Raw genomic sequence first — 17,604 nt, 5'->3', positions numbered from 1 at the left:
TGGTGTCTCAGTGTTTTCAGGGTGGGTGCCTCTGAGCCGTGGTGAGTCTCCGAGACCCTCTAGTCATGACCCTACGGCCCTCACCCTGCCGCCTACCCCGGACACAGCTGGGATGGCTCCCTGGAGTGTCCTTGCCCCTTTGGCCAAATGAGCCAAGAAACCAGGCGAGCTTGACCAGGATGTGACTCAGCGGGCTACCAAGTAAATCACCTAATTGGCCCGGGCCCCAGGCACCTGTCTCTTCCCCAAGCCCTGATAAGGTCGGAGCCAGGGGGAGGGCGCCAGCCAGGTGTTGCTGCTTGCCCAGATCAAAGGGCCAGGGCTGAGAGCTGGGTTGCCTGCCTGCTTATTTGTGGGCACCAGGGGCTGCTGGGCCCGGAGGCAGGGTTGGGGGCGGTTGAGGGTTCGGCCTGGGCCTGCCCCTGCTTGGGACGAGAGCCTGAAAGCTGGCTTGGGAAGAGCCTGATTTCGGCAGCCCCCCGCAGGTGGCTGCTAGTTCTGAGTTGGCCCCTGAGGTCCCTGCAGTGGCCGTAGCTCGGCCTCTGTGAGAGCCCAGGGCAGAATTACAGCTCTTGGGTCTTGCTGCCAAACCCACTGCTTGGCAGACCCTGTACTGGGCTCTGCCATGGACTCTGTCCCGGCGCTCAGGTGTACTCCTTTTGTTTGTTTTTTTGGGGGGAGGAGAGGGGGCAGGGGGAGGGTAATTAGGTTTATTTACCCTTGGAGGAGGTACTGGGGGATTGAACCCTGGACCTTGTGCATACTAAGCATGCGCTCTACCACCTGAGCTATACCTTCCCCCTGGACATCTTTTACTATAGGAGTAGATGTATCCAGTCCCCACCCTGGGGGACTATGGGAACGCAGGGCAGGGTGGTGGCGGTGGTAGTAGTGAATGTGCGCCTAGCTGTGCCTGGTAGCAGGTGAAGAAGACGTCCCCGAGGAGGGGACATTTAAGTGGGGCTTTGAAGGATGAGTTGGAGTTTGTTCAGGAAAAAGGAGTTCCAGTCAGCTTGTTAGTTTGTCAGATGTTTTTCCCCCCTCCAAGCTGGATAAAATATGCCAAGAAAACATAATTAAATGACAGAGTTGAGTTTGAAAGCTAAAGCTAGCAGGGAAATTTCCAGGTGCCAGAAGGAAAGAGTTGAACTCAAACACAGGGGTGGGAGCTGATACTGCAGGCAGGCGGGGCCCAGTGTGTGTCTTAGAAGCTTGTTACAGTATTCTTAATGTAAACGTTTTTATCCTGAAAAAATGTAAATACATGTAAAACATAGACTAGTATAACACATTTACGTATAGCCATCACCCAGGTTCATCAAAGTATGACAAGTCTGGCCTAGTTTCAGGGCTTGGAGATTTCTTTGCTCTGTATTGCAGGGGTGATTCAGTTTCCACCCAGAGCCCAGGGTAAGTTTCCTGATTTCAAGCTGTGTCCCCAGGCCAGTGGGAAGTTTTCCCACCCGTGAAAGGACGTCTCCTTCCTGGCTCTGATTTTGTGCGGGGAGCCTAGTCCAGCCCCTGCTGTGTACAGACCTGGGAATTCCACCACTTCTGCAGGGAGGGACCCCAGTGGAGGCAAATCCCAAACTGCTCTTTAGGGAAGCCTTCATGACCCGGGGCTGGCACGGGACACAGACGACAAGTCCCACTGAAGACAAACCCAAGTTCAAAATGAGTGTGCTCTCACACTTTTGCTCCTACTTTTGTGGGAGACAGTCCACCAGCCCAGGAAATGGAGAAACCAACTTCTGAAGAATTGCAGAGAATAGACTCATTTGAAGGGACTTTATGCTTAACATTCAAAACTGTAAAGAAAGAGTAGAGTTTATAAGACAGGAATAGCACATTATTAAAAAAAGAAAAAAAGGACAGGGAGATGTTTAAAAGATCGAGATTCCAGAAGTGAAAAATATAGTGTTAAAGTAAAAAAAATGTAATAATTAGCCAAGTTAACAAGTAGATTAGACCCAGTTAAAGAGAAAATAAGCAAATTAGAAGCTGGATCTGAGGAAATCAGCATAAATGCAACTCTGGGGAAGGGGGCAGTGAGAGTGGAGGTTGTGGCATTGCTGGCTCTGATATGTGTTTTGTCAGTTGTGGGCAGGAGTGTGGGGAGAGTGGAAGGGGAGGAGGCTGGACAGCAGAGTTTGATGGTGAAAGGCATCTGGATTTTGTCTTGAGGAAGTGGGGAGCCAGAGAAGTTTTCGGAGCAGGGCAGGTCCTTGTAAGATGTGTGCAGCAGGAGGTTCACTCTGGGGCCAAATGTGGGAATGGATGGCAGAGGAAGTTGGAAGGCCACTCAGGGCTGGGGTTCGTGGCATCTCGAGGAAGTGCCAGGATGGGGAGCGGGGAGAGGGGACAGAGGAAGAGCCAGCTCAGACTGAAACCAGACGACGCCTTTGCTCTGGGGCTGAGTCTCCTTCTGGCCTCGCTCCCTCATCCTTCCTCTTTGGCAAAGACCCGAGTTCTGAAGGCAAAGCTGGGCAGCCCCTGTGGCTCTCCCCCCAGGGCCCTCCTGTCAGGAAGGAGGCCCAAGAACCTCTCTCCCTGAAGCCTGAGTGGCCAACGTAGAGTTTATATCCTGAGTGGAGGAATGTTTGCCATTCTTCCTGCAGGAAGTCTGAGCGTGGTGGGCTTCCAGGCATTGATGAAGCCAGGCATTCCTGGGTCTTTCCTCTCGTCTTGGCTGGCCTGGGCTGCCCTCCTCCACATCCTCTGGGCAGACAGTGTACTCGGGCAGAGCCGGACCCCTGCCCACCCTATGCCTGCTTGAGTACCCTCCCTGCCCACAGGATGTGGCGGATGGCGAGTCTTCTCCAAATAACAGATCGGCCGGATCTAGACTTTGTAAAAATAGCCCTGGTTCAGCCCATGCCGAGGTGGGGCAGGACGTGAGCTCCAAGGCCACAGTGTGGGAGCCTGGGGCTCCCCCAGCACAGACCTCACCCACTCCTGCGTTGGGACCACCATTTCTGCAGCCCTGGGGGGCTGGGGGTGGGTGGCTGGGTCCTGGGGCTGCCTGCCAGGGTACAGAACTTCCAGTGGGGTTATTCAGAGCTTTGGGCTCTGGCCTCCTCAGCGGGCCCACAGGGAGAAGGCCTTCAGCCGGCCTGCTGAGCCCTGGGATCACCACGAGAAGTGGACTGCGCCTTAGGTATGCTGTCCACGCCCTGTCTCCGTGACGACCTCCTGCTGGCCCTGTGGGGAGGGGGCATCGCCAGTCTTACAGAGGAGGCTCAGACCCAGCTTCTCCTGATTGAGCCAGGGGCTCTGACTCCTCCCACACTGTCCTCTGCGGCCCTGCCCCCGTGCCCTGGCTCCTTGCCTGCTGCTCCATTGTCCCAGACCTGTGGGCTCAGCATACGTGAGCTGATTGAGGGCCTCCCCACACCCCAACCACAGGATGTCCTCGTGTTGGGAAAGCTGGCCCTACCGAGACCAGGGGAGGGGCAGCCAGTCTGCCCAGAAAGCTCTCCTCAAATAAACAAAGACTAGGGGCTGGGGCTGGTGGGCCCGGGAAGCTTCCAGCCCCAGCTGGTCTTTATTTTCAGCAGAGCTGCTTGCTGGCTGGAGAAGCCTCTGCGCCCCAACCTGGGACAAGGTTCACATGTCCAGGCCTTTGTCTGTGCTGGAACCTTCTGCCAGAATGTTTTTCCTCCTGTCCCTACCTGGTTGTGTTCAGGCCTCTCTGCTGGCCTGTGACATCCCTGAGGCCCGGGAGAGGTCCTTTCTCTTGTCTCCCCTGAGCAGAGGGCAGGGCCGTAAAGATGGATTGTGTCTCCCTCCTGACTTTGGACTCCTTTGTCCCCAAGGGGCAGGCACTTAGGGACAAGGGAGTCCAGGGTTAGGAGGGTTGCTGTGTCATCTTTGGCAAGTTCCTCCACCTGTCAGTGGCCCCAGCTGTAAAATGGGACCGACAGGAAAGCTCAGGCTGGGATTTGGTGACCTTTGGCAGGCTGGGGGTGGGGACAGGGTGTGGCCATTCCAACAGGAGTACATCCATAGTCCTGGATGCCTCTGCCCATGAAAACGAGCTGGCAGAAAGCCAGGGGGGAAGTGTGGGGGAGGGCGGCTGCCTTCCTGTTCTGCTCCAGACAAGAGGGTAGGGATGGACCAAGATGGCCGAGGTCTGGCCAAGGCCTGGCTCAACTCCTTCAGCCCCTGTCCACCCACCCAGTGGCGGCTTGTCCAGTGCTCCCCCTTGAAGGGGAGAAGAGCATGCTGTGTGTGGATCTCCACGACCCTCTAATTAACCACCAAACCTGGTCCTAGGGCTTAGGGTCTCCCTCCACCCTCCTCCCACTGCCCCTCCATCCCCATCCCATCCTGCAGCCTGACGGCTTTCTCACTGTCCCCAGCACACCCTGAACTGTCTCTGACCTTTGGAACATCAGCTGGGATCGTCCTCTGTTCTAGCCTGGCAGTCTGAAGTGTGATTTAGAGCTGGGACTCTGGAGTCAGGTGCATCGGGGTTTAAAGTCTGGCTCAGCCACACATTAGCTGCGCGATGTCACTCCTGTTCGCCTCTACCGTGTCCTCTGTGAGATGAAGATAATGTGAGAATCAAATGAGATAATCTGTGTTTGTGTCCAGGGCACATCCCTGGGCCTTGCCTGTAATAAACTCTCCATAAATGGGTAACTGCAGTTATTATTAACAATAAGCATCATGCTTCATTCATCATTTTACAGTCTTGTACGATTTGTAATTTGTATTTTAGCATCCTTGATTTTAAGTATTATCACGGTAAACTCCTATGCATCCTTTAATGCCCAGCTTTGTCATCACTGCCTCCATGAAGCCTCCCTTCACTGTCCTGGTAGGATTTGGCCCTCTTTGCTGTTTCCCTGGCATTTTAACTTTTTAAGCTGGGCAACCCACGGGCAGGATCTGCTCTCTGGCCAGACAAGGGGCAACTCCTACTCTGATTATTTCTGCGCACTCCCCATCTAACACAGACAGGCATAGACGGAACAATTCTTCCTCCTGCCCTGAACACATGTGAGTCCTGATGAGACTGAAATCTCTTTCCTGCCCATATCTTGATCTGATCTCAGGCAGGTCCTGGGAGACAGAGCCAGCAGGAAAAATTCTTTTTCGAGATATGAGGAAATAATTTCCACCTTGACTAATCTAAACAAGGGCCCAGTGTTGACCAAGGCTGACCCAGTCCAGGCAGGGCGTGGCATGAAGCACCTTGTAAGCATTATCTCATCCAGTGTTCAGAGCAAGCAAGGAGCTGCTATTTTTATCTTCACTTTACAGATGAGGAAGTTGGCGCACGGGAGCTGGCTTAGACAGGCTCATGAGAACTGATTGTTAAATTTTCAGGAATTGTGTGAGCTTGTTGTTAAATACAACCACTATTAAAAACTAAATTATGTAAACTTACAATTAAACTACATATTAAAAACAAAGGTAACAAATACTCAAAATTCACCCCTCCCTAATGATTTTACTACATTTTGCTATTATCTAGCGTTATTTATTTTCTCAAGGTTATTTATGCCCATTGTACCTGGATGGTAGAACTACATGTGCAGCGCTGTGTGACTGCATGTCTCTTCCCAACCCTGATTAGTGACATCATATTGGTAGCTTGAAATCAGGCCATCGTGGGAATGTTTGCACCATGAAAACGGGCAAACACTGCACATCAGGGCTCCTCCCTTTTTGGAAGACCAGTCGTTAAATGTTTATCAGCACAGCACTGAATTGAGGAACAGAGAGGTTTGTGGTCTGCCCAGGGTCACCCAGCTGGGAAGGAACAGAGCTGAATTCAAGCCCAGGCAGTATGTCTCTGGTGTCTAGATTCGGGCATCACTCGCTGATTCTGCCCGAGGCTCCAATCACACAGTTGGGATTAAAAGGTTCCCCCCGCACTCATACACCCACGTCCTGTTCATTTAGGTAAGAGACAGTCAGATTGTTCCAGCCCAGCCCGTTGCCCTCTTGTCCACTTCCTCCTTTCCTTCCTCCGCACCCTCGGTCTCTTCTAGTCCGGCCTGCCTCCTAGGGACTCACGTCTGTGAGGGAGCAGCCAGCTTGGTGGTCAGAGGCCGGCCAACTGGCCGCCGGGTCTGCCCACCGGGCCTTTGTCTGGCCATCTGCCCGACAGCTGTGGGACTGCCTTCTGGGAGGGGGAATCTGGGGCTGCCTCATGACATGGCCTAGTGCCTGCCCTGCCTTGCTGGCCTCTTCGTCCCCCACCTGGGACCTCCAAGGCCCCTCCCATCACTGGTAGCGCCGTCCCCACAGGGTCCTCTAAGACTGCTGCTCTCTTGTTCTGGAAGAACAAAACCAGGTCACAGCTCTCCTCTGTCAGCATCCTCTGGTGTTTTCCTTTCTCACCCATGGAAGCCACAGTCACCACAGTTGGCCACAAGGCCCTATCCTATCTGGCCTTTCCCCTGGGTCCCTCTGCTCCAGCCACTCTGGCCTCTTTGTTGTTCCTGAAACATGCTAAGTGCACTCCTGCTCCAGGGCCTTTGCACTTGCTATTCTCTACCCAATATTTGCAAGATTCGTCTCCTCCTGGTCTTTGCTGAAATGTCACCTTCTCAGACCTTTCTATTTAAAACTGTAACATCTGTTGTCTTTCTCTCATGTGCACACATTTCCTATATCCTGTTTCTGTCCTTTTCCCCTCCTCAGCACTAGTCACCCCCTGATGTACCATCTTTTTTATTTTATGGTCTGTTTCTCACTAGAATGGAATTTTTGTCTTTATTGAATGGATGAAAGGATGAATGAATAAATGAGTGAATGGGTGAATGAACAAATGAATGACAATGTTTCAAAATGTCAGGGAAGCCTCTGCAGTCGGCTGGGAGTGAGGGTGGCTGTATTACCTGGCAGGTAGGAGACCTGGGGTTCCAGGTCCAGTTCTGCGTCAATCTGCGGTATGACCTTGGATAGGCCTCTTTCCCTCTCTGAACCTCTTCTTCAAGTATAATGAGGAAAGCAGTGTGGCCAAGTATAAGGAACACTGGCTCTGGAGTCAGACAGACAGAGTGTCCAATCCCCACTGGGGCATTTACCACCTGTGGGGCCTTGGGCAAGTCATTCTCTTCTCTTAGTGTCTCCCCATCTGTGAGGTGGGACAGGGGTCGGAAGGATACACAAAATGCTGTGTGTTGAGCCCCCGGCAAAGCTCCTGACACCTAAAAAGTGTTCAATAAACAAATATTTACTCTTTTAAAAAGTACCCAAAGGGCTCACCTGCAGCTGGACACCAAAGATGATGGAGGCGTGGGGTCACCCTAACCCAGAGGGCCTGTCCCGCCTCCCTTGGGCCCAGGCCCGGCCGAGGTTGCCCCTCTTGGCGGGACTGAGGGCTGCTTCCTGAGCCCCTGGCCCAGGCCCAGCCTCGTCTCACGGGCCCTTGGCCTCAAGCTGGGGCGATCCGGGCTGGTGGGCTCAGCCGCGGGCCCCTGCCCCACCCCTGCAGCTCTCCTCTCCCTGCACAGTGTTCATCTGCAGCTTCATGGTGGCTGCCCCCATCTTTGGCTACCTGGGCGACCGCTTCAACAGGAAGGTCATCCTCAGCTGCGGGATTTTCTTCTGGTCGGCGGTCACGTTCTCCAGCTCCTTCATCCCTCAGCAGGTGAGGCCTGCCCGGGCTTCCCACCCAGCACCACTGCGTGTCCCGTCCGTGTGTCCTGGTTCCTCCAGCGGGTGGCTAGTCTGATTGACTTGTACTAGTCTAGACTGGGGTTCCAGACCCTTTGTTCAAATCCCACACAGTGTCTTCCAAGTGCAGTGGGATAAGGGAGTCTTTGGGTACCTCTATACACTGGTCCTACATGTGGGGCCTTTCTTGTGCTGGCCTTGAACTGAGGGACTCACAGCCCCTTGTGGCATCCTGCCTCTCTCTGAGCTGCCTCTGATTTGGGAAGATGCAAGAAACAGGGCGAGCAAGGCTGGCCAAGGAGTCAGGACCCTTGGTTCTAGACCTGGCTGTGCCATCATCTTGCTGTGTGACCCTAGGTAAGTCACTACCCTTCTCTGGGCCTTTGCTGTTTGTCCGAAGACCAGCCAACTCCCTGGGTCAAAGTCATAGGGAGGTAAACATCAGTTCAACATAAGGAAGATGTTTCTTGCTTGGCTCCCACAGTTCTGGGTTTGAATATCCCAGTTCTGTTGCCCACTCAGCTTTGTGATCTGGAGAGACTTCCTTAACTTTTCTGAGTCTCAGTTTCCGCATCTTGAATATGGGTATAATACATCTCAGCTTGAAGGTTTGTTTTGAGAAATAACTGAACTAATGAATGTTCAGACCCTGACACATGGCAGGTGTTCAACAAATCATTATTTCTGCTCTTTCTTCCAAAGAGGAGGTATGTTGCTTTGAGAGGTAGTGAGTGTCCCATCAGTAGGGATGTTCAAACAGAGCAAGGACAATCACATGATGGCTACTGTAGAGGGACATAGAGGAAGAAGGGGAGGAGACCAGGATCTATCCTCAGGGAGCTTTCAGCCTAGTGGACAGAGGAGGAGACCCTGGCCCCATCCTTGGGAGCACCCAGGCTAGGGGTGGGAAGATGTGACAGGAGCTCCCATGCTCAGAGCCTTCAAGATGTGCGAAGTGCTGAAAGTCGTCACTGAAGAGAGAGCAGGCTCTTGACATCCATGTGGTCAGGGAAGACTTCCTGGAGGAGGTGGCATTTGAGCTGGGCAGGCAAGTCAGGGAGATTAGGCCTTTCGGTGAAGATAGCACAGGCAGAGGGAGCCATCCCAGGGATGCAGAAATGATGGAGTGTGTTGATAGTTGGAGGAGGAGAGGGCTTTGGTTGGAAAGGAAGGCAGGATAAGATCAGGAGGAACCTTGAAGGCCGGGTTGGAAGGCCTGAGCTTCCTCCTGAGGGAAGATATGGACCCTGGAAGAGTCTGAAGTAGGGCAGTGGTGAGTCAGATTTACACTGAATCCAGTGGAGGCTGGAGGTGAGGGCAGAGAGAATTGGTAGGTTTAGGGGATACAACTTTGCTTCACAGGGCAGCTTCACAGAGGAGGGTCAGGCCTGGTTAACTCCAGACCTGGAGTGTCAGGTAGAGCCTGACGGCCAGTCAAAAATGGGGACGGGACCAGAAGAAGCTTCTAGGACCCCTCAGGGCCTTGTCCTTCCTGGGCCAGGGCCCTGATCGTCTGGCCTCCAGGGCTGTTTCTGGGCTTGACCCCAGGACCACGATGTCAAGGCTGGGCCCCGCTCTGGGTGTGTGGAAGGGAGGGGGAGCTGGGGAGAGATGAGCAGAGGCAGACAGAGGAATAGACAGCTCACCCCCAATTAATCTAGAAATTCATTGCAATCACGATCCAAGTCCCACGGGGGTTTTTGGTGGACATTGGCAATGTGATTCTGAAGTTAATTTGGCAGAGAAAGTGCCCAGGAATAGCCAAGAACATTGTGAAAAATAACAATGAAAGGGCCTTGCCTTATCAGTTATCACAATACAGCTATTCTAACTAAAACAGCAGAAGAATAAACTCAGAGATCAAGGCAACAGTGTCCTCCTCTCTGGGAAGTGAGTGGGATGAAAGTTGCATCTCAAATAAATGGTTTTGAGAGAATGGATACATCTGGATGGACGATAAAGTCTGGGCTGTATTTCAAACCATACTTCAAAATCAGTCCCAGACAGGTGAGAGTAAAGTGAAAAAAAAAAAAGCAAACTATAAAAATCTAGAATGATAAATCAGCAAGAAAAAGACAAATAAGCCAGTAGAAAGACGGGCAAAGGGTAGTGATGGGCAATCCCAGGGGAAGATCCCCAAATGGGCAGTAGATGTAGAAAGAGATGGTTCCTGGCTTCTCAAATAATCAGGGCACTGCAAATTAAAACCACAATGAGGTACCATTTCACACCCATCAGATTGGCAGCAATTAAAAAGGCTGACAATACCAAGTGTTATTAAAGCTGCTGGTGGGAGTGTAAATTGGGAGAGCCTCTTTGAAGAGTAAAATGGCAGGATTTTGTAAAATTCTGTGTGCATCCCACAGCCCAGTCTTCTACTTCGAGGTGTACGCACTGTGTAGAAACTCCCAACTCGTGGACCCGAAGTGACAGGTGCATCTTAAGGATGCTTGTTGCAGTTTTGTAATAGAAAAAAAAAAGAGAGAGAGAGAGAGAGAAAGAGAGAGAATCTAAATGACCATGACTGGGGGATGCCCAGATAGAATGGGGTGTATTCATACTGTGAGATTCTTGGCAGCAAATGAATGAACTAGATCTAGAATTAACCAACACAAATGGCTTTCCAGAGGCTGAGGGGAAAAAAAAGCAAGTTGTGGGACAAGATGTGTGCATGGTCTTTTGATGTTTACTTTTTAAAAGCACACAGGGGACCCTAAATGTTGCTCCTTGGTATGTGTATGTGCAAGCAAAGGTAGAGAGAATCAAAAACCACCGCACAGTATAGCCGGTTCCTGGGGGAGGGGGCGGGGAATCAATGAGATCTCTTGTCCAAGAGGTCTTATCTGCCTGCCCTTATACTGAGGCGAATGAGGAAGTTGCCCTCATTCTCTTTCTCAAATATAACAAGTATAAAAGATAAGAGAATTTTTTTTATTATTCTGGTATGGGCTAGCCCTTCCTGAGCAAGACATGAAATCCTTTAAGGGAAGCCATTAAAGGAAAAATCAACAGATTGGACAGCATCAAATCAAACAACACAAAATAAAGCTTCTGTATGGTGAAACCTCCTGTAAACAAAGTGGAAAAGAAAGATAACCTAAAATATTTATAACCTATCTTAAAGGTTAATACCCATGATCTATAAAATAGTATATAGTAGAAACACATACAAGAAAGATAACCCAACAGAAAAATAGGCAAAGGCTGTGGGCAGATGATTCTCAGGGAGAGAAGCAGAGGCAAGGAGCCAGGGGAAGGCTCGGAGATGGAGAGTGAGAGTGAATGGACTATGGAAATGAGAGGCTCAGAGATGGATGGGCAGGACCAGTGATGCAGAGAGAGGACCAGGAAAGATATGGGCAGATGGAGAGAGGGCAGCAGGGAGACCCGGAGGATGGCTGGACGTGGGTGAAGCTGGCCGGATGGGTGGTCCGGGTGGGGCTGGGGAAAGATGACCCATGTTGGTTCTCAGGCCCGGGGCAGCTGGGGGGATGGAGGGGCTGGGTCCACATCAAAGGGCTAGTACCACTGGCAGCTGGCATGGCCCCACCCTTCCCAGCTCAGCTGCGCTTTGCTCTTTGATGTGTGTATGGGGGAGGGGCACTGAGCTCACTGGGCTGCCCTGCCCACTCCCCATTTACACTGGGTTTTCAATGCTGCCAGGGTCAGCCCAGCTTCTCTGCCAGGGGGTGGGACACAGAGTTGGGGTGGCTTGAGGCTCCCAAGGTGGGGTCAGAATCCAGAGAGGAGGTCTCTCAATTGGTGGGGGTGGCAGTGGAGACGCAGGCTTATGTCTTGTGGAGACGCATGCTTGTGGGGATAGAGGGGTCCTGTCTAGGCCATGCCTACAACTCTCCACTTGAGAAAGTCCAGCTTCACCCCAGCATGAGCCAGCAGGCCCACTACACAGAGTGGGAAACCAGGCTTGGAGTGGCCTGAGGGTCTAGGGGTTGGACTCCATCCTCTATCCTGGCTCCTAGACCCTGCAGGGGATGGGGAGCAAAATGGGGACCAAAGATGAGCAGGCAGAGGAGCAGGACAGTCCTCCAACATTCTCCACCCCTCCCCCACAGCACTTCTGGCTGCTGGTCCTGTCTCGCGGGCTGGTGGGCATCGGCGAGGCCAGCTACTCCACCATCGCACCCACCATCATCGGCGACCTCTTCACCAAGAACACCCGCACACTAATGCTGTCTGTCTTCTACTTCGCCATCCCACTGGGCAGGTGAGGATCTGGGCAATGTCCCCTTGGATTTCTGGCTACTCCCTCTCCCTGAGGTTTGGCCCCCTGTGACTTGAGAAACGCCTGGACCAGTTCCCTGGCTGGCTGGGTGGCAGGGGCGGGCGGCCTCTTAGACCAGAGAGCATCCTCTGTGCCACCGCACACCCCACCCATCCCTGCCTGACTGAGCCCATCTTCTCTGCAGCGGCCTGGGCTACATCACCGGCTCCAGTGTGAAGCAGGCGGCTGGAGACTGGCACTGGGCCTTGCGGGTAAGGACAGTCCCGGACCAGCTCTTGCCTAGGGTCACCCTGAGATTCAGGGACAGAGCCCAGTCTGGGACGCAGGCCTTGGACTCCAGGCTTCATACCTGGGTCTTCTAGATTTGTCCACATTGAGGTGTCAGGGAGCCAGACTCAGCCCTGCCATCCTCAGGGGCCCCCAGTCTGAGAGGACGAAGGACTCTCCCACCATGTCAGGAAATTCCAGGTCCACGATGGCACTTCCTGCTTTGAGCCCCGGCACCGCGCTAGGGTGGGGCTGAGACAAGGCTTCTGTGTGGGAGCCCCCGGGGTCTGGAGCCACTTCCTGTCCTGCAGGAGGATTCGACAAAAGTCAGCCAAGGCCTCAGGACAGGGGGGAAATCAGAGGAAACAGAGATCCCCAGTCTCGCATAGGAGAGGAAGCTTGAGACAAAGTGTTTTTTCCTCAAAAGCAGGAAGGAAGCAGCCTCCGTGGAATTTCTTGATTGAGGGTGGGAGGGGGCAAAAGGAGAGGAACTCCCCAGCCCATGGGCTCCAGGCCTGGTGGGGTTGGGGACTGATTTCCCTGTTCTCGTGAGCTGGTGGAGGAGCTGGTATATTGGAATCCAGGCTGTCAAGATGAGCCCCTTCCATTTGGAAGGAGGCCTGGGGCCTGGGAGATTCTGTTCTTGGGCTGGATGCAAGGAGGACCCAAAGGGGCCCCTGAGCCTCTGATCTCCTGGGGCTCACATGGGCCCCTTGCAAATGATAACCTACCTGATGTATGAGCTGGGAGCTTCATGCCCAGCCAGTCCCTTCCCAGCACCCCCCAGGACAAGGAGCTGGCCTGGGAAACTTTCCTAGACCCAAAGAGGTGGGCAGGAGATGGCATCTGGTTCCTTGCCCCCAGGAACTCTCCTCTCCCAGTTACCATTCTATATATCTGCCTATATACCTGCTTTCCTTTTGTTCCATCCATTATCTATCCATCCATCTCTCTGTCCATCTATCCAGCCATCTGTCCTCCCTCCTCTATCCATCTGACCATCCCTCCCTCCCTTCTACTTTCAGTCTCCCCTCCCATCTGCCCCTGGTCTGGAGAGCCCATTTGGAGCCCCCAAGCCCTTTGTGCTGACCTTACCCACAGTGGCTCTGCCCAGTCAGGAAGGCTGGGGGGATTCTAGCCCAGAGGAGAAACCCGGGGCCCAGGGAAGGCGCGGCTGGCCTGCACCGCGCCATTCTGGTGCAGCAGAAACAGACATCTGGGCCCTGGTGTTCTAACCTGGTGCCCCCTGCCCTGCCAGGTGTCCCCCATCCTGGGCATGATCACAGGAACACTCATCCTCTTTCTGGTCCCGGCCACTAAGAGAGGCCATGCTGACCAGCTCGGCGGGCAGCTCAAGGCACGGACATCGTGGCTCCGAGACATGAAGGCTCTGATCCGAAAGTGAGTGGTGCTGGGAGGGGTCTGGTGGGAGGAGGGAGGGGTGCCGAGATGAGGACCCCTGTTCGCAGGGCAGCCCACCCAGAGCTCTTGGCCAGACTTCCTCCTCTGTCTCCACTGCCCACAGGGCTGAGAGGGACATTTTGGTTACTAGTGTTTATTATTCCTGAAGCTGGAGTCCTCACTACTGGGGCTGGCAGGAAAGGCATCTGAGGCCTTCCGTTCCTTATGGGGAAGGTGTGAGGGAGAAAAGCCTGCCTCCCGGGCCCCGACGCCTGGGCCCGAGTCTGCCAGCTGCAGGGGTGCTGGTCCCCGCTCAGTGTCGCTGCCCCGGCCTCTCCCCAGCCGCAGCTACGTCTTCTCCTCCCTGGCCACGTCGGCTGTGTCCTTCGCCACAGGGGCCCTGGGCATGTGGATCCCGCTCTACCTGCACCGCGCCCAAGTCGTGCAGAAGACGGCAGAGACGTGCAGCAACCCGCCCTGTGGGGCCAGGGACAGGTGGGGCCGGCAGCGGGGGCAGGGATGGCGGGGTGGTGAGGGCTGCTGCCAGCCCCTCTACCCCAGCCCTGCCCCTCTCACCCCGGCCCCACTGCCCTCTGTCCACACAGCCTCATCTTTGGCGCCATCACCTGCTTTACGGGTTTTCTCGGTGTGGTCACTGGGGCAGGAGCCACGCGCTGGTGCCGCCTGAGGACCCAGCGGGCCGACCCACTGGTGTGTGCGGTGGGCATGCTGGGCTCTGCCATCTTCATCTGCCTCATCTTCGTGGCTGCCAAGAGCAGCATCGTGGGGGCCTATGTGAGTGCAGTAGGGGTGCCAGGGTGTTGGGGGGAGCTGGGTCCTGGGAAAGGAAATGCAGTCCGACTCGTAGAGGCCCTTCCTCCCTGCCCACGGGGAGGCTCCAGCCCTCTGCCTGCCCCTGCTCTGTCCAGGGCCTGCCCAGAGCTCTGGGTGTCCTTCACAGCTGTGGACCTGACCTGAAGCCTGTAGATAATCCACAAATTCCTTGTCAGCCTGACTGCCAGGAGGAGTGGGAGGTTTGGAGGGGCTCCCTGCCAGCAGCTGGGGTGCAGGGGGCAGTCTGGGGTCGATGTTGGGTGGAGCGCCCCCTGATGGTCGCTCTGCTCTCTCCCGGGCAGATCTGCATCTTTGTTGGGGAGACGCTGCTGTTTTCTAACTGGGCCATCACTGCGGACATCCTCATGGTGAGGCAGGCCAAGGTTGCCTCATGCTGACGGGGCCGGGGCGGGTGAAGAGGGGGCAGAGCCGGCAGGGCTTGTCGGGGGTGCGTGGGAACGAAGGCGTACTGGGAACGTGAGCGTGGAGGCGGAGGAGGGGATCGGAGATTTGGGGTCTGCATCGGGGCAGGGCCTCGCATCAGAGGATTGAGTAGGCAGAAGGGAAGGACATGGGGATTGTGGGTGGGGAGGGGGATGTCTGGAGGCTCAGGTTTGTGGCTGGGAGGCTGGCAGTGCCAGGCTGGCACCGAGGTGGTGCTGCCTGCCAGCGCTCCTCCCCCAGGGCCTTAGCTTCCATGGACTCTGCCCTCCCAGCTCAGCCTGGGTCCCAGGCGCGCCTGCTGGAGTGCCTGCGGCTGGGCCGGGCAGACAGAGGCCGTCTTCACAGGGCCAACAATGGGCTCCAGACCAGCCGGCCGGGGACAAAGGGCCGTCTGAGTGGTGGCAGGGGCTTGGGTCCTTGGGCGGGGATGGGTGCAGCCCAGGAGGAACCAGGAGGGGGTTGTGGCCCTGCTAACTGGCAGGAGTCTTGAGGGGGTGGCAATCAGGGGTGACATCTGGTCTTGTCCTCAGGGATCCTCCAAGTCAAGGCCAGGAGAGGACTGGGAGAAGGGGAGTGCAGGGGACCAGCAGTGGGGAGGGTATCTTGGAGGTGCCAGGGTGGGCCCTGGGGGCAGGGGGAGGAAGTACTCATGGGTCGACCTTCAGGAAGCTTGGGGTTTGGTGCCACAGTGTGGGTCAGCCTGCAGATCAGAGTCTGCCTGGGCATCTGCCTGGGCATCGGGTCTCTGCTAGCTCCCCTCCTCCAGGAAGCCTGCCTTGCCCCACCCCAGCTCCCCTGCGTATCTGCTTCATCTGGAGGTGTTCCTCTCTCCCCACTAGTCCAAGGCTGGGAGGTGGTGGTGGGGGAGGACTGACTCAAATCTGTGCCCCAACATGGAGCCAGATGGGGTGGCAGGGGTGGGGCGGGGGTCCCTGCACACGCTGGATGAAGGGAGTGTGTCTGAATCAAGTGTCCTTGGCAGCGGGCAGGACCTCCTCTTCTGTCTCCACCCCTAGGGGCAGCCCCAGCTGCTGACAGGGTTTGGGTCCCAGGGAAATTGTGTCCCATTTTATTATTAAGTGTCACAGCCAAGTGACTAATTATTCCTGGAAATGGGGCCATGAAATCCAGGTCTCCCCTCCCCCCGAGTAGTGGGGTGCTGGGTGGGCACTGGCTGCTTGCACAGACTGTCCACAGGGGCCGGGGCTCTGACTAGATAAGGCAGCTGGAGCTAGGGGCAGGGGGCTGCCCAGGGCACCCACTGAGGTGGCTCCTCTGCCACCAATGCCTCTCGTGTGACCTTGGCCCGCCCAGCTTTGGAGCTACAGACCCTGTGGGTCAGGGTCTGCTTGGTCTGGTGGGGTTTTGGGGGCCCGTGGCTCCGGCAATCAGTGCTCGGTGTAAAAGTGGAGGCTCTCCCAGGCAGGGTCCTGCTTGACCACTGTCGGCCACCCCAGTCAGCCTAGGCTTTGGCAGGTCCTCGTGGAGGGGGAACCAAGGTGGGTCTTCAGTGTGTGGGGAGGCGGGGGCAGGACTGAGGCCAGGGTTCTGGTCCCAGGGCTGCCTGGCCCCGCGTGTGAGCTTTGGGCTTCCACGTGTGATCTGTGTGCCTCCGGGCCTTGGTTTCTCTGTGACCTCTGCACTTGGCTCTCTGTCAAGGGCAGCCTGGTCTCAGGAGCTGGAGGAGAGGGGAGGGCCCAGGAGAGAGGGGTCAAGGCACCAGGCAGAGTGAGTTGAGGCTGTGGGAGGTTCTGAAGTGTGACCTCTGGGATGGGGCGAGGTGGGTGCGCCTGGCTCTCCTGGCCTCTGACCTGCCGCTTCCTGCACAGTGTGTGGTCATCCCCACAAGACGGGCCACTGCTGTGGCCCTGCAGAGCTTCACCTCCCACCTGCTGGGGGACGCCGGAAGCCCCTACCTCATCGGCTTTGTGAGTAGTGGGGGCGGGAGGGACCAGGCTGGGAGCCGGGCTTGGGGAGGTGGCCCTGCCCTGACGCCCAGCATCCCGCAGATCTCCGACCTGATCCGCCAGAGCACCAAGGACTCCCCGCTCTGGGAGTTCCTGAGCCTGGGCTACGCCCTCATGCTCTGCCCCTTCGTCGTGGTCCTGGGTGGCATGTTCTTCCTCGCCACCGCACTCTTCTTCCTCAGCGACCGCGCCCAGGCTGAGCAGCAGTGAGTGGGGCTGGGGGTGGGCCTGCTGCCTCGGCTGTGACAGCCCCCACTCGGGTGAGGCGGGTGGGTCACCTGGCTGATGGGGTCCTCAGCCCCCGAGCCTTCCAGCCTCGTGATGCTGCCTCCGGCTCACAGGTGGGGAGCCCGTGATGACCTGGGGTTCTCCTGGTGGTTCTATACTTGAGCTTTTCTCTGGAATTAAGAGTTTTCAGAGCTGGGACCCCACCTTTGCTTTTTCCTCTTGTTTTCTGACTTCTTTCTCCTCTCCTCTTTACTCCTCTCTCTCCTCTCCCCACCCCTGGGCTCTCCCACCTCCCTCTGGGGCTGACGAGGTCCCTGCCCAGCACGTCCGGTCCACCGGCCCCCGTGATGCGATGTGCCAGAGCAGTGCCCAGGCCCGGCCCCCGCTGATCCGCCACCTTGACCCCCGCCCGTCTCTCCCCCAGGGTGAACCAGCTGGTGATGCCGCCAGCATCTGTGAAAGTCTGAGGCGGTGAGTGCAGGCCAGGGGAGCTGAGGGTGGGACTCCTTGGGGGAGGGAAGGGGCGGGGTTAGCACAGAGGGGGAGCATTCGGCTCATGATGGGGGAGATTCTGGAAGCAGGGGC

The 17,604-nt window shown here is 55.8% G+C and overlaps 1 protein-coding gene across 4 annotated transcripts in view; it reads left to right on the top strand.

Moving 5' to 3' along the window:
* SPNS2 (SPNS lysolipid transporter 2, sphingosine-1-phosphate) overlaps positions 1 to 17,604 on the top strand; it is a 34,587-nt gene that overhangs the window by 14,929 nt on the left and 2,054 nt on the right. For 2 of the 4 annotated variants that reach the window (XM_072940359.1, XM_072940358.1), the window contains 10 exons: positions 7,473 to 7,609; positions 11,709 to 11,860; positions 12,063 to 12,129; positions 13,404 to 13,546; positions 13,889 to 14,041; positions 14,152 to 14,341; positions 14,683 to 14,748; positions 16,654 to 16,752; positions 16,834 to 16,997; positions 17,444 to 17,490. In XM_072940359.1, coding sequence (XP_072796460.1) covers positions 7,473 to 7,609; positions 11,709 to 11,860; positions 12,063 to 12,129; positions 13,404 to 13,546; positions 13,889 to 14,041; positions 14,152 to 14,341; positions 14,683 to 14,748; positions 16,654 to 16,752; positions 16,834 to 16,997; positions 17,444 to 17,486 — 1,214 coding nt within the window. In that variant the 3' untranslated portion in view covers positions 17,487 to 17,490. Of the gene's footprint in view, positions 1 to 7,472; positions 7,610 to 11,708; positions 11,861 to 12,062; positions 12,130 to 13,403; positions 13,547 to 13,888; positions 14,042 to 14,151; positions 14,342 to 14,682; positions 14,749 to 16,653; positions 16,753 to 16,833; positions 16,999 to 17,299; positions 17,491 to 17,604 lie in introns of all 4 variants that reach the window. The other 2 variants (XR_012060209.1, XM_072940357.1) reach the window with 2 other exon arrangements.

The sequence above is a fragment of the Vicugna pacos genome, chromosome 16 (genome assembly GCF_048564905.1).
Source record: "Vicugna pacos chromosome 16, VicPac4, whole genome shotgun sequence".
In the NCBI taxonomy this organism is placed as follows: Eukaryota; Metazoa; Chordata; class Mammalia; order Artiodactyla; family Camelidae; genus Vicugna; species Vicugna pacos.
The sequence above is the reverse complement of the archived record's forward strand: the minus strand, read 5'-3'. Positions and strand labels throughout refer to the sequence as shown.